The 16285-nt window shown below is 45.8% G+C and overlaps 1 protein-coding gene across 3 annotated transcripts in view; it reads right to left on the bottom strand.

The window, feature by feature from the left end:
- The window catches only part of TMTC1 (transmembrane O-mannosyltransferase targeting cadherins 1), a 139449-nt gene extending 124839 nt beyond the window's left edge, over positions 1 to 14610 (bottom strand). For 2 of the 3 annotated variants that reach the window (XM_042050475.1, XM_042050477.1), the window contains exons 1-3: positions 14495 to 14610; positions 1744 to 1921; positions 48 to 121 (exon numbers count right to left, since the gene is read on the bottom strand). In XM_042050475.1, the coding sequence (XP_041906409.1) occupies positions 48 to 121; positions 1744 to 1921; positions 14495 to 14595 (353 nt within the window). In that variant the 5' untranslated portion in view covers positions 14596 to 14610. Of the gene's footprint in view, positions 1 to 47; positions 122 to 1743; positions 1922 to 13656; positions 13965 to 14494 lie in introns of those variants that run through there. The other variant, XM_042050474.1, reaches the window with a different exon arrangement.
- Between the last annotated feature and the right edge of the window lie 1675 nt (positions 14611 to 16285).

Genomic DNA, 16285 nt, shown 5'->3' with positions numbered 1-16285 from the left:
TTTGCTCCCCTCCTCAGATGAGAGAATCTCACAGTGTTATCACATACCTATTATAGGAGAGAAAAGCCAACAGAAAGAGTAGACAGGCAAGGACATCTGCTCTGCCTACTATACCTGTTACCTGAAACGAAAAGAGACACACAGGTGTAAAAACACATCTAAAAATGTTAAAACACTCAGTGACTGCCTCCACAATCCATGCTCACTGCTACTATTTTAAGCTTTTGACCTTTCAGTGTTATCCTCCCCCAGCACAGCAAAATGTTACTTGGATAGTGTAGGATACACTCAGTTTTGTCTGCTGCATTTCTTTGCATACTTGGCAAAACAAATGAGTAAGCCAACAGTAAAGTCATTCTTTACGCAATAAAATACTAATACAATTACACAGAAAATGCCAGTTTTAGGGATCTGCTTTAATTTTGTATAATAAGGCTTAGATGAGAAAGGTATCCAACTCCCAGTACTGAAATTTGTTAAAGACATATAATAAGTAACATTTGAATGAACTTTATCACCAAAAAGGGATAGTGTTATAGAACTTATTGCTCCTGAACAATCTGAGTTTGTGAGAGTTTTTTCTACATATTAATTAACAAAATCTTATTATAAAAAAGGGAATACTGAAGAAGAATGGATAAACACTCTTTTTTACAGTTATTTCAATATCCTATTTCATACAGATCTAAAAATCACCCATAAAGCAAATAAAAGACCCTTTGAAATTTCACCCCTTTTGAGATTACATAATTAAGTTATATTCCGAGCTCTGGCATTTATTTTAACCTTTTAAAGTTCTAACCCAGACAAAAATAAATTCCAAGAGTGCCTCTTCTAAAACCTCCCTCAAAATATAAAGCTGTATTATCAAAGGGAGCCTAGCTGATTAGTTCACACACGCAGCACAGGGAGCAACTCCAAAGCTTGTGGCTTTTTGTTATTAAGGTAATCTCTCCTCAAAAGTTCTCAGCCACAGGAGCTGTTTCCCTCCCTCATTTACAAAGGCTTGGAATGAGAGTAGTGTGATGTCAGTGGTATCTCAGCTAATAAGTGTACTTCTATTTTACAGTGTGGAGAACTGGACATTGCCTCTCCTTCTCAAAGGCAGCAAGACTCCTTGTAGCTACAGAAGTGTCTCCTCGTGCTAACAGACTGCAGCTTTGGAATGATTATGTCTTTAAATGTTTCCTTATAATGAAGGGAAAGATGCCCAATATGAGCTGTTGCTCTGTAAACTTATGCTGGTGTTTGTTAACAACTTCTTTTCTGAAGATGATTCTCCGAGCTTTTAATTGAAATAAATATAAATTAATCCATGGGTCACATCACCTCTGTCTGAGAGGGCTCGTCCAGAATACACACTAATGCTCCCTTCACTTTTTCTCCCTAAAATTGATGGCTATAGGAAATGACTGAAGGCATGCAACAATACCCCAGCAGGAGAGCACAGCCTCACTGAGGTCTCTGGATTCAGAAGACTCACGACTGTCCATTTATTCCCAGCATGGCTGATTAGGACCATCATTTGGAATTCAGTGCCAGAGCACAAAGACCGCAAGTATTAATACACTTTTTTCCTAATGACCCCTGCAAATTATTTTAAATAGAGTACATTCTCACCTTTGCTACCCCACAGCAAAAAATCACAAGTACAACATTCTGTATGACTCAGAGATTTCCTTAAAAAAACCCCTAAAATTTTGAAGAATGAGTTTATTTTTAGCTTTGGTGGCACATACTTACAGCCTCGGTGTGAATGGGATGCACAGCGAAGAACAGCGCCGTGACAAAGGCAAGTCGACAGTCCTTGAACACAGCTTTGTCACAAGTATACATCAGCACAAGAGTCACCAGACAGTGTAAAATTGCATTCACTGCGTGGAAATAGAAGGGGTTCATGCCAGCCAGCAATATGTTCAATCTATAAGGAAACAAAACAAAACCATTACTAGATTTGAGAGGTCTTGCAATAGCAAGACATCTTTCAAATACTCTAAATTATGCCTTTTGCCCCATTTGCAGCCATCTAATGTTAGTGCTATTAAACTAATTACTGAAAATCACTCTAAACTTCTGGTTTATCTGATTAAAGAGAAACTATTTCCCCAATTTTTATATTATGTGGTTGTGTTTGGCAACCTTTTTGACAGAGATGGGAGAGTCCTGTGCCCTCCCAGCGCAGTTTACTGCAGTGAGACCATGCCTGTGCTTCCTTAGCAGCAAATCACCCTGGCCAACACCACGGCACTTGTCCTATTTCCCTGTTGGCACCTTCTGTGGTTCTGTTGGCCATGTGGCAGCTATACAATATGGGTAGTTATTTTCTGCTCTAGAATAGATGTTTTTGCCCAGGAACAGCCAAGACAAGGACTTGGTAAAGCACTGGAGCATCTGCTTGGCATACCATGAGCGTTTATTCCCATTTAACTTTCAAAATAGTGCCACACACTGAAGGTTAAGCCTGTATTTAAATGCCTTACTGGCATAAAGAAGCTTGTCTAATAGTTTGCATCATTTTTGTAAGGACATTGATAGCAAAGATAAGTTAGCTAACATCACCCTAGACTCAGCGAGACAATTAGGGTTTATTATTTGTGTTGATCATTAAAATAAAATAAAATGTAACAAGCTGTTATGACATTTGTTTGACAGCGTGTATTAACACATTCTTCTGGTCACTGTTTTTTACAGCCAGCTTGCTTAACAGCTGCTGACAAGCTTTGCCTTACATGCAGTTGAAGATAATTCTCTTTAGTATTAACAACATCTGTACAGATGTACAGACATATATATATGTATATATACACTCACACAAATATACACACATACACATGGTGTCTATCTAGGGAAGACTCCATATATGAGCAAAGAATCTGGAAAAATGTCCTTTAACTAATGGTGAAGGGCTTTTTTTTTTTTTACACAAACGACAAGATAACCAGTGAAAAGAAGACTCAATCTAAATATTTTACATGCAGTTGTAAATATGCTATAGGGTCAATAATCCTTCCTGTTGTTACTAAGAGACTCCAGGTCTCCCATGACAAGCACGATGCAACAGCAAGGCCACTGAGCTGTTGCTACTATAAAAAAACACCTTAGGTATTTTTTGTGAGACAGAGGAGGTGTGAAGAGGTCTGTGAGAGCCAGACAGCTTTTTTTTTTCTAAATAACTCCCTATATTTCTTATTCCTAAGCAAGGAAGTGCTAGCTGTCCTGGGTTGAATTTTCCAGGTCAGTCTAACTTTACCAGACCAACAGTTTTACTTGTGCATTCCTGCTGTGCTCCCACTGGAGTGTTTGTGGAGGTAACAGATGAAACCCAGAGAGTTCGCAGAATGTGAGATTTTGGCATGACTTGACCTTTCACTTTGAAGTATGGGTTGATGCAGTTACATTTTGACAAGACATCAGTCTGCGTGATTCAAGAATACATGAAGAGTCTGAGGTTTTTTCTTTTTTTATCCCATTTCTCCTGCAAGCCACTTCAGGGCACCAACATCCATCACTTTCCCTTATTTCTACCAGCACTGAATGACAAACCACAACAAATGGCAGTAACAGATATCCAGCCAGAGTTTCAGCTGCAAATACGCTGCAGCAGTGGGAACCCCCAGGCCTGAATCTTGTTTTCAGCATGCTGAGGGGAGCAAGGGGCAGCACAGGGCCACCCTGCCCTAAAGGAGCCACAGTTCACTCCAAGACACCTGCAGATGTACACAATGGCAGGGACCCTCTGCAGGACACATTCTTTATACAAATGAATCATTTCTGGCTGCAAATCAGCTGGAACACAATCCACTGCTCCCCCTCAAATGCCAAAGTTGTGATCTGGCAACCTGATTTCTGGAGAAAGCAGATGAAGGCAGGTGAGGGCAAGTGCTCAGGATATCAGGTAATATGAACTCATACACCAAAATGGGAGAGATTGGCCAAGTTGTGAGAACCAATCACCAAACCTATGATACCTGACAATATTCTTGAAAAATCTATTATTAATTTCCATAGATCACATCTGACCGCTTCCCATCCTGCAAAACAGGTCTGCTGGCAGGAGAGGCAGAACTTTGTAGGCAAGGGATCTTCTTGCCCCCATCAGGTCCCCTATCCCAAAGGCAGGGTGTGCTCTTCAGGCCCCTTCTTAGGGTGAACATCAAGTCAATGAGGCTTGTAAGCTGTGAGTTACCTGATGCAAATTATTAAAAACAGCTCTGTAAAAGCATCAGCCTCGCAGCTTGGCTGTTCCCCCGTGCGTTCTTTAAATAAATAAAAAACAGCAGAACAAAACACAAACATAATACCACATTATTCAGGTAACTCTTCCATTAAACAGCAAAATCAGACTGCAAGTATGTTTTAAATACCATCTTTGGTGGTCCATGAACACTAAACGTGAGTGTGTGCAGGTGCTATATTCACACCAGTGCTTTTTGCTGCTAAAGCTCTTTGTCATAAGAAATTAGGCCACATGGCAATGAAGGAAACATTCTTTTGTCCTGAAACAATCCCAGCAGAATGATGTTGAAACATCAGCAGTGGTTAAATTTATTGTATGTCAAACGGGTGAGCAAGTCTGGGTCTTCAAACAGCTCTAATCCAAGTCACAAGACCTTTGCAAAGCTCCCCAGCTCACACACCCATGGGGGACAAAAGGCAGCCTACCATGGAACGCCAAATTTGCTCCACCACAGAGGAACTGTGGAGGAACTCCTGGGCAAGGGAGCAGAAGGGGATGGGTAAATAAAACATTACTTCTCCCCTCTTAATCTTTAATACCCTAACAGAGAGAGTCAGTCTTGTTTACTGGCAGCAGCATGCAGCAATTATACACAGCAGACTGTTCAGCAAACAATGGAAGTAAAACAGAGATAGGAATCTCAAACTTAAGGAAGAAGTGGTCTTTCTCCAACATAATGTTCATAAACAGAAGTTTTGGCAAGCAAAAACTGTACTCCACTGGAGGGAGGTGAGGGTGGTGTTGTCCTCATATTTCCATACTTTTACTGCCCCACAAATGGGGAAAATTGTATCAAGTGGGCTGGAAGACCTTAGCCATTTCTTCATGAAGATCATAGCTTCTGTCTGAGCTAAAGCACAACTTGTCAGATATATCTTATGGCCTTGGTAGAGCACACAGGGAGGAGAGGAGATACTGTGGGCTGGCCAGGCTGCTTGAACAGGCTGCTCCTCAAAACAGAGATGTGTTTGCAAACTGCATCCTAAAGATCTGGGGCTGAACACAGCAAGTGATGTCTCTCCTAGGAATGGAGACCCTTGAAAGAGGAGATACAACCATCTCAGACATGGAGGTCTTTCCTCAGAGGAGCCACCCGTGAAACACTTGGAGAAGAGTTTTTATTGCTCTAACATCTCTGCTGGACGAGTCCCTGGAAGCAGAGTTCTGCTAAACCTCGGGCAAAATGGCAAATGGCAGTTCAAATGCAAAGGCCCTCAGAAGACCCAGGGGAAAGAAGGAGAAGAGCATGTACACCAAAGAGAAGTCTCTCAGTACTAGGTGACATTGACAGGTATCTTCTAATAGAGTTGACCAGCATCCCCCCGTCACCACCAAAATAAGAACTGACTACAGAAATCTCAGCACTGATCACATGTCCCATCAGGACAGAGAGGCTGTGCTGAAACACAGATTCAAGCCAAGACTCAACACTCTTTTTGGGCCCCAGTGTTGCAGCATGTGTGGCTCAGCATGTCACACCCAAGGCAGAGCACTGCCCAAACTACATGCCCATGCAGGAGGTACACCAAAATTAAGAAATCCCTTGATTTTTTAAGGCTAATGGATGTTTTCCAGGAACAGTGGAATAGTATAGCTTGCCTTGCCACCTGCAGTAGTTTTTCTACCATTCTTCCACCATCCACTCTAGGAAAAGGAATTACACAGCTTCATTCTCAGAAAGAGAGACTTCCACAGGCACCAGCTGCTGAAGGTTCACTGAGTAGAGCCTGTACAACAGCTCTCAAAAAGAAAGGAAATCATTCTGTCTCTTAAAAGTAACCTCTGTCAGCATGCCCAGGTAACCATTTGCCCTCCAGAGAAGCTATCAGACAGGGACACATCCATTCTGGGTAAGCAATTCCCCACAAAGAGGGCCTGGAAATGGAGTGGGACTCAGTGACTTCATCCTCACAGATGCAGAACCAGAGGAGTCTATGCTGCAAGAGCACATGCTCACAGACAAATCCCATACATATCCAGTTACAGTATATAATCACCAGCACCCCACCCCCAGGCTCTAAAATAGTGCTTTTCATTCACTTGTACACATGAAGACTCATTCAACCTTTTTTAAGGCCTCTTATGATTTATTAATATTGTAAACCATAATTGAAGAGTTTCTCTTTTTTTAGACTTTGTTATTATCCCTAGGCAGCTCTTGTTTAGTTTAATCTGTTTTATTATTTTCAAAAGACTAACAATGAAACACAACATGTTATGAAATAGAAATGCATAGGATAATAATGGTAGTTTGTTATAGCAAGTAACACTTAATGGAAAGTCTCAGAGCATCCCACACCTCATAAACCCACCCCCAGTTTTTATAAAGGAAGGCTCATATGCAGATTTATATAAATTAATCTAATATATAAGGATGGATTAAGTTTCCTGTGATGATCTTTTCCTGCTCAAATTGTGTGTTAAATATGGCAAACTTTATGCAAAGTAATACCCGCTTTCAGCGCATGGTGGAATCTCCTGATAAACTCCACAGATGCATGTACTGCGTGCCAGGAAAGCGAGCATTTGCACTCCAAAAGAGGTGCAGCTGCAGCAGTGGCAATAATGGTTAAAGCTGTATGTGGAAACAGCTCAAAGATTAATGAAAAACCTGCAGCAGTAAACAGAAAATAAGCCCCTTTGCAGTGGTGTTCGTGCAATGGCCAGTTTCCACCACAAAGTGCAACAGCACTTCGTGCTGATTTGTGCTGATAATCTTTCCATAGTACAGTACAATGCCTAAGAATTATATGGACAATAAGGCTTAAATGGTTTGGTCCTTGAGTTGCTATAATGGCAAAGGGTGAGAAGACAGAGGCCGTATCAATTCCCAAGCTACAGCAATTCCCTCAGAGAATAGAAGTCATCACTTACAAGAGCACTAGTTAAGTGCAGGCATTCAAAGCAGGTTATTGCTTTCCAGCACGGGTAGGAAAAGAACACAGAAGACACAATTAGACTGGGAAGAAGCAGCACCTTGAAAGTGGCAAATGTGCCACGGCAGAATTTTCTAGCGAAACCCCAGAAAGTGTGATTTGATGATCATTCCTCTGTTATGAATAACAAGAGCACCACTCACACTTTGCCTCCACAAGCAGCCTTGGAAAACTAGAGAAGAAAAAAACCCAGCTGATGGCAAGCAAACTGACAAACCAGGTGTAATTTCATCTAGATAGTGAACAAAATGCAGTTTGTCTTATAAATTATTCTTAAGTAGCATCTCAGCAAGAGCTGAGGAGACAAACATCTCATGAAACTCTTCAGCAGCCATACATCAGAGTGTGGAGAAAGAAAGGGATGAGATGTGATCAAAAACCAAGCTAGGACAGTCACTTATCAAGAAGAGAAAGCAATAGTAACCAAAATCTAGTATAAAGTTATTAGTCCTAAAGACAGTATTTCAAACTGAATGTAACAGTTCTTCACCAAATTTGAAGTAAGTTTGAAATAAGCTGAAGACCGTGAAGGAAATGCCATTCTAACTTATAAAGAAGCAAAGAAAAAAGAAAAAAAAAAAAAAAGGTATAGTGAGTGAAAAGAGAACAGCCTTTTTTTCTTTTCCCTTTCTTTCTTCAAGTCTGTGAGACAATAAAGAGAAAGTCCAGGAAAGCAGTCAGAAACAGAGTGAGGAAATGCAGAGAAATGCCTTTAGCTAACCAGCAGCAGCCAGAGCACTTTATTTCCATGGACTCTAAAGAATATTGACAAGGATGCTCCTGTGGGTAAGAAAGCTGGTCGAAAGCTGAGCCTTTTAGGTAAAAGATGGCCAAAGAAAATTAAGGGTGACACTGGTGCAAGAGGAACAGAATGCCGGATGAGAGAAAATCCCCAGGAACTGGTAGGTGTTAAATAGACACCAGACACCACTAAAGCAAGCAACAAAGATAAGCATGACTGCATTCACCTCAGCCAAGTCGTTCAGGAGAATTAGAGAACTCTTTCCCTCATAAAAGGCTTTTCATTCAAGAGACAGGCAAATTTTATTCAGGACTGAGAAAATGTGAAGGCAGAATCCTACATGCTTTATACACACCTCTCCTACTGGGCAAATCCTCATCTCTGGGCTTGGCTTCAAGCAGCACGACAGCATGAGCCCCCAGCCAGGTCTGCACTCCCCATCCCTAGGCAGGGAGCTTCCCCTAACCCTTCATGGGAGTCCTATCCTCCTTCCAGGGAGTGCAAGCAACCCTAGAGAAACACAGCCCAAACTTAATGACCATAAACATCAGACACCTGCTACAAAAGTTCCATTTGTGAGGGAGACTTCTTGTGCACTTGGAACTGGGGAAAAAAACCCAAGCTTCGAGGCACCAAGCTTTGGAAAAAACCTACATGGCAGCAAGGCATTCTGCTCTGAGTCAGAAGAAAAGCTTACGGGCTTAAAGATGTGTCTGTATATTTTAGCTCTAACACAACCAGTCTTACAAGAGCATCTGCTTTTCTTCACAAAGTCCACCTCATCCAGTGTGGCTACACCAGCACTGCATCAATTTCATGGCAGGTATCACAGTAGCAGTGTGGAGAGTGACTGCCACAGCGTGGGTAGAAATAGTAGACTAAGCTGTACAAGAGAAATACTGACACAATCTTAAACATTGTGATGTACAGAGTGAAGAAAATACTTGTGCACTGTGTATTTAACCTGACACATTATAGCTCCACTATATTACCCTGCAATGTCAAGATGTAATATAGCATTAAATCAGTAACAAAGAAAATGTAAGGTCTTTTTTCCTTCCCCAGGTTGTTTTGGTTTTCTTCAGCTCCCTGTCCTTGAAACTTATGCCACTGATACAGCTGAAAAAACAGAAGGATCAGCTGTAAACAACTAGACAGATCAGAACGCTGACAGTGAGTTATAGAATCTAACCCAAGCTCACATCCACTTAAGGCTTTGATCCAAAGCCACCGGTAGCCTCACATGAGGCTCTCGGTGCCAATCCAGAATACTGAGCCACTGCTGAAGGGCCCCATTTACTTCCCAGGCAGGTACATACCCAAGCCATCACTGGCTAGCAGCCTTGGTGGGCAGACCTGGAAGGTTATCCATTGTGCATGTGCACCTGAGCACAGCCCAGATTTTTTAATTTTTTTCCCACTTTTTTTTTTTCCAGCTAGAGTACTAGTAGGATGGCTCTCTGCACAAATTGTGTGTCTACGTCTTTTCTGGCGGGAGAGCTGCCTTCCCTTTTGCAGCTTATTCCCCCTTCAGCTCCTCTCCTCCTAGGCCACCAGCAGCAGCTGGAGTGGACACTCTTACACCCTTCCCACGGAGACAAGCACATTCCCACGGAACAGTCACTCCCACCTCCTTCGAGGAAGATCAGGTGTCTGCTGTGCTTCCCTGCCATGCCATCCTCCCAAGTCTTTGTCATGGCCACATGGCCTTTTCCTTTTGTCCCTTGTGAGCTGTTACTCGAGGCACCTCCCTCACCAGCATCTGCCTCGGCACCACCAAGGAGGCTGAGCACACAGGGCCTTCACTTCTCAGCCACCTGCAAACCAAGTGGCTCATATCTGGTTAAAAGTCTTTAAATCTTGGCATGCAGGGGATTTGAAAGGCTTCGTTCTCACCATTTTCTACCACTGCACACCTTCACTGTGCTGCTGACTACACCAAATCTTCATCACCTGTTTGTTTCTGGGTTGGAGAATCTATCTAAATGGGGATTTGGCAGACAGAAAGAGAAAGAGGGAGGGAGACAGCACTGAGGATTGCACCTTCTGCTTCAGCAGCTGAGAAACATTTCTGCAAAACCACTGGAAACAAGGAGTAACTTAAGTGCTACTGAGGGAATAAATGATTCAGTGAACTTCTGTTAGTGGAGGCAAGGTGTAAGACAGAAAGCAGTTTAAATATAAAATCCTGAGTGAATTACAGAACTGGCAGTTCTTTTTTTTTTTCTACCTTTCATCTTAACATTTTGTAAGGAAGATACCAAAAAAATAGTATCTTCTGAGTCCAAAAAGTTGCCTTCTTTAGAAAAAAGTATATTGAATCACTTCTTAGAGAAGAAATTACCTGCAGGTAAACACCTCTGACAGCAGCTGGAGAAGGGAGCATGAAGTTCTTCTGAAGGACTAAGCAAAACCACTACCTACCATCTCAATTCCTGTGCTGGACCTGTCACCTAACAGTTACCCATGTGTAATAGGAATGCTTCTGAACCAACTCAATCTACATTCCTTTATTTTATAGAAGTCAAGAGAAAAGATAAGTAAAGTCCAAAGACACAAAGCAAACATTATTTAATTCAACAGTCCATATGAAGGCTTTTTTCCCCTTCCAATGTTAACCCACACAAAAGAGTGCAGCAATTCTGTGAATATTTTAAGTTTTGCTTAATGGTTCCAGTAACATGGGCCACTCTTCTTTTCCTCTGATCATTCATACTGTCAGATCCAGTGTGAATAATGTTAAATACTTGAGCTCTTTTCACTGTTTGGCTCCAGAGCATTAGTCTAGTGGAATGAGGACTGTCACTTATGATTCCCAATTCATCAGGGACACTGAACTACTGTTACACAATTTCAGCAATGTCTGCTTCAGATTTTTCTGAGAGACGGGTGATAAATTTTTTTAATTGCGGTCATTTCAGGAATATGTAGCTTATATGTAGGATATGTTCAGCCTAATGAAAAGTCCACAGGGCATCTTGAGTCCTGCCTCTTACTCTCATACTCACAGGCACAAAAGGCAGAAAAGAGACAAAGTTTCTGTAGATTGATGAATCTGTAGATATAAATTTCAGCCCACCCTTCACATCTGTTCTGTACATGCAGTTTGGAGATCTCCCAGATTCTTTAATCTTAGTACAGCAAGACACAAAACAAGCCTTTACAGATGAAAGTTTCATGCAAGAGAAGCAGAGCCACTAGGCTGATATAAAGATTCATGCTGCTATTAAAATGCCTTAGATTTGACCAAATTAGCACAACAAGATAAATTAAACAAAACGAGCACATCTAAAAAACATAAAGATACCAGAATACTTTGGTCCTCTCTTCCCTCCTTCCTGCACACATCACACAATTTTCTCGAGTATTCTGAGTGGGTGGAGTAAATTCTAACAAAAGTATTAGCAACATTCATTTCCATTCTGTTAGATATCAGTTGCTGCTGAGCTTTTTACAAGAATCAGGGTAAATTCTTTTTTCCTTCTGCAGGAAGGCAGAGAGCAACCAGCAACCTCCTGCTGGGCAAGGCAGGGGTGGATGGCTCAGGCAGGCAAAACACGGCTCAGCCGCAGGTTCAGTGCTGCTTGGCAAAAGCTGCCTGAGGCTTCTTTGGAAGCACTGGGTTTGGAGGATTCACTCCACCCAGTTCTTAACATCTTCCTCTGACACCCTACTGGTAGAAATGAAATGGGAAGAATGTGGAAACTGGAAAGCTGGAAGGATAATTGGGATGCAGTGGAAATAATCTCCCTCTGCAGCCAGGGAAGATAAACGATTCCTTCCCTATTCCAAATGCAATGCCAAGTGGTGAACAAATGACTCTGCCTTTGACCCAATGTCTTGGCTGTACGGTTATTATAAGCATAGAGGATGAAATCTTGTTCACAAAATTAGTCTCACTTCCCTTCCAAAAAGGACTAGGCAGAGACAGCACTTCATCCTTTTTTGACACACACGCCCCTTCAAATAGCAAAGGCAAAACCAGTTCAAATACATACAAATGGGATCTAGAACATTTAGTTTCCATTTTGTTATTAAAGTTTAAGTTTCTTTTGCTCATTAGCATCACAATCTCAATCCTGCAACCTGATCTAGGAGGCCAAATCCAGCACTCCAGCCCTGATAAATAATTGTATGCAACGGGATCAGTGGTGATACACACAGGTTCACTCCCCTCTCCAATTACCCCCAGCTGTGTTGCTGAAGGAATGGATTAATTACACGGATCCCCCCAACTACAAGAGTTTGGCTGGACACACAATGGAGAAGGCACTCTGTGTGCACCAGCTCTGCCTGTGACTACCTACTCCCCCTTCGTTCTTTACAGAAATGTGCTGAGACCCCCTTCAAGGAGAAGGTACAAAACGTGTTCTAAAGGATCCAGTTTACAAGGATCTATTCAGTTTTCCTTTACCAGAAGCATGCCAGCCTTACCCAGACAGCCCTGCTTCCCCAGACAGCCCATACAGACAGCTTTTGGCTCCAAATCCACCTTTACAACCAAAGAGCAGCAAGTGCTCTGTGGGAGTGCCAAAGGGTTGTTCCATTTCCCAAAACTGCTCTGGCTTCACAGAAACACTCAGTTTCCACATATTCGTGAAATTCTATTCATATATCCAGTGTGCTAATGAGTTACTCAATCAGCAGAGTGAGCCAGGAACCGGTAACACGTCCCCCTGGCAGACTTGCCAGCGTCCATACCCTTTATTCCCAATTCCTGCCGGTTTGTAATAATGAGCATCTACCGATCCCAGAGCATCAGCTCTTCAGCACCGCTCTCTGCAAACACATGTATCATTTCTAAATGCTAAAACGTGCTAAATATCACCATCGTTAATGTTGCATCAGAATAAATTAAAAAGACAACAAGCTAATGGAAAGAATGACAAACTGTATGGATTGTAACTGAGCTGATTTGCCACAAATTCTTCTCCTCGGGGAGAGAGGCCGGCGAGAGTTTTCTTTCTAGGATTAGCGAAGGTAGCTGTCACTTTGTTGCTGCTCAACTTCTCTTTATTCCTGTAAAACCGAAACTGCTCCTCAACAACTCTGCCCGGTACACAGGGAAAGAACATCTGAAGCAGGGAGGCTGCAACTCCGTGACTCACACGGGAGGCTGGCAGCTGCCAGGAGAGATGCACGGAACGGCGCGGTACCCGCGGGGATGACCCCTCCACTTAGCGCTAAGAACAAAGGTGGGGATGACTATGGGTCTGCTTCAAAACGCAACGCGGGAAGTTTCTGGCACGATCGCTTAACCGCGGAGAAAAAGTACTCGAGATAAAGCACAGGAGGACCTCACGGGGAAATCATGTGAGCACCTTCCCCAGTCGAAAGCGCTTTCCGAAACGCTCCGCTTTCCCTTTTATCCCGCCGGCAGCCCGGGGAAGAGGCGCCACCTGCTCCCAAACAGCCGGGAAAGCGGGGGACTTGCCGGGAGAGCGGCGGTCTCCCCCGGAGCGGCGCCTCATCCCTCCTCTTCTCTAGCAAACTTGCCCCGGGCTGGGCCGCGGGACCCCGCCGGCGGCTGAGCCCCCGTTCGCCCCCGGGCGCCCCCCGTCCCGCACAGCTCCGGGCAGAAATGCTGAATCACGAAGCCGAGGGTGCGGGACCGGGGCCGCGGGGCTCCCCCTGACCCCCACCCGGGGCCGGCCGCCCCCCGCGCCCGGGCACGGAGCCGGGAGAGGGTCCGTGCGGAGGAGGAGCCGCCCGCCCGCCCCGCCGCGGTGCCGGACACTCACTTGAAGGTGAGGACGCAGAGGGGCCGGTAGGACTTGTGGCTGGTGTTCTCGGCCATGCGCTTGCCCCAGAAGTCGTTGGCGAAGGCGGCGGACACCGGGGCGGCCGCCCGCACGTCGGGGTTGTTCACGATGGCCCAGACGTCGTCGTGCACGAACTCGCCCCGCAGGGAGTTGCCGTAGCAGAGGGCGCACAGCCCCGCCAGCACCGCCGCCGCCGCCGCCCCGCCGAGCCGCCCGTCCGCCGACGGGCAGGGGGCCGGCGCGGCTCGGTCCCGGCTGCGGGAGCCCCGCGCCGAGCCCGTCACCATGGCGCGGGGCGCCGCGCTGGCTGCCCCGGCTCCGCCGCCGCCGCGGCGTGGGGAGGCAGCGGCGCCCGCATGGTGCGGGGCGGGCAGCGGGACCGCCGCCGGCCACTCGCTCTCTGCCGAGGCGCAGCCCGCCCGGCTGCAAATAAACAGCGGCCGCCTCCCCGCGCCATCCCTCCTCCTCCTCTTCCTCCTCCTCCTCCCCCCCCCGCGCCCCTTCCCGCACGCATGCTCCTTGCCGCGCTGTCACACCGCCGCCACCTCCTCAGCCCGTCGGCGGGGTGGGCTCTGCCCGCGGTGGCCCCGCCGCACACCGGGGAGGGGGACGCGCCCCGGCACGGCAGCAGCCAGGCGAGGCCGTGCCGCCCGCGGGCGGGGAGCGCTGCGGGGCGGGGAGCGCAGTCCCGCTGCAGCGGGCCTCTGTCGCTGCTCTCCCGGGAGACGGGCGCAGGGCTGTCCTGCCGCCTGGTGCCAGCGCCTCCTCCGACCCCCGCGGGCAGCCCCCTCCGCGGCTCCCCTGTGACCGTGCTCACCTGAGCAGCGGCAGCATCCCGGCTGGCTCCACGGCACCCACGCCGCTCCACAGCATCCACAGCGTGCATGCTGATCCGGTATCGATGCTGCTGCACCGCATCCACGCTGCTCCACGGCATCAGTGCTGGCCCACGTCCTCCACGCTGCAGCGTCGGCTGTGCCAAACAGCCCCCCACTGTGTCCTGCTGGAGGAAAAGGCGTTTTGGTGCTACAGAACTTGTTTCCTTTACTCTGGTACATTGCCTGTCCCTCTTCCAAAATCATTTGAGAGCTGCAATGTGTCCATGCCCTCCCACAGATGACTTTTCTTGTGCTAGTGACAAGCCTCAATAACTTCAGGAAAGGCTATGGTCAGATCATCTATTCACCCATGTATGAGAACTATGTAATCATAGTTTTTTTCAAAAACCAGAAAAACAAGGACTCCATTAATGGGGTTTTACCCTTTAAAGAAAACCTGTTTATAACCAAACAAAGCAATAACACCACTTGGCAAAGAGGCTTTGATTCAATAGGTGAATGAACGTAGTGGACATACTTTGAATTTGTTCTTGAGAAAAGATACGCTGAGCAGGGCTCACCAGCAGCCTGTGCAGCTCCAAGCTGCTCCCTGTGGGTGCGTGTGAGCGTGCCTGCTTGCGTGTGGGGAAAAGAGGGGAGCGGAAGCCTTGGAAAGTTCATGCAGGCTGTCCAGGGCAAGCCCGCTCCAGGAATGCTTTTTCCCCCAGCATATTTGGCACTTCTAGTGATCTGGTATTTTCCAAGTGCAACAGAACAGGCTTTTCAGATGCACTTTTGTTGTAGCTAAAAATAACAGTTAACTCTGACTAGGACAGTGTGTTTATATCCGGGACAGAAGGAAACTCCACCAGAATCAGAGCCATTAATTCAAACTTTGTCTTTAAGCAGCTGATGACATTTAGGCAGTTAGCTGCACAGAGCTAGAGCTTTCATCAGCAATGGGAGACCACTCGTGATAGTGTGTTGGTCTTCATTTTCACCAGAGTTTCAATGCCTAGGCATGCAAAGCCAGACTCCAAAGTCGATGCATTGGCACAGGAAGAGAAACAGCCTGGTATCCAGAGGCTCTGGAGTACCAGAGCCCACAAGGACCCAGCAGCTCTGGAAACAACCTCACTATTGCACACGTGCCTAAGAGGCGGAATCAGAACTTTTGGTTGACATAAATTAAAATACTGGTTGGGGGGGGGTGGGGTGGTGATAGAGCAGAATGGACTGTAGTGTTGATGAAAGCAAAAACAGTGTGTAAGACTTAAGAATTGAAATTGCCTTACGGTAGACTGCAGGTAATATTTGAAATTCTAAGCTACCCAGCTCAACAAAATCTGCAGTCCCCTAGCCCAGCTGAGCCTCAGCAGGCTGTCCCTCCCAACAAGACTCCCATACCTCTGGTCCTTCACCTCCAGGGATCAGAGTCCACACAGCCTTTCTCATCAATGTCTTGCAGCCTTCTGTTTTTCTCCATCATCGCAGGTTGGGGGCAGCCCACTGGCAGCCTGCTCCTGCCACAAGACAGGGCCCAGGGCTGCCATCAGGCAACTTGGCACGGGGGCAGGGACAAGTCTCTCCATTTGTTATGCAGGACTGTAGTACATGTCCCTGCTGTGTCACAAGCCCTGCTGTCCACTCCTTGAGCTTAACTAGTTCTTTACAAAATCTCACAAAAAAATGCAGAGTTCTAAACCAGTAAATGATGAAGAGGTGATAGAAAATAGTTTTCCCATTAAGGAATTTCCTGTCAGTATCTTCTGACAGTATCATACACAGCC

The sequence above is a fragment of the Corvus kubaryi genome, unplaced genomic scaffold (assembly GCF_017639235.1).
Source record: "Corvus kubaryi isolate FWS band 111438036 unplaced genomic scaffold, C.kubaryi_AGA036_p1.0 74, whole genome shotgun sequence".
Lineage (NCBI taxonomy): Eukaryota > Metazoa > Chordata > Aves > Passeriformes > Corvidae > Corvus > Corvus kubaryi.
This window is presented reverse-complemented; position numbering and strand designations above follow the sequence as displayed.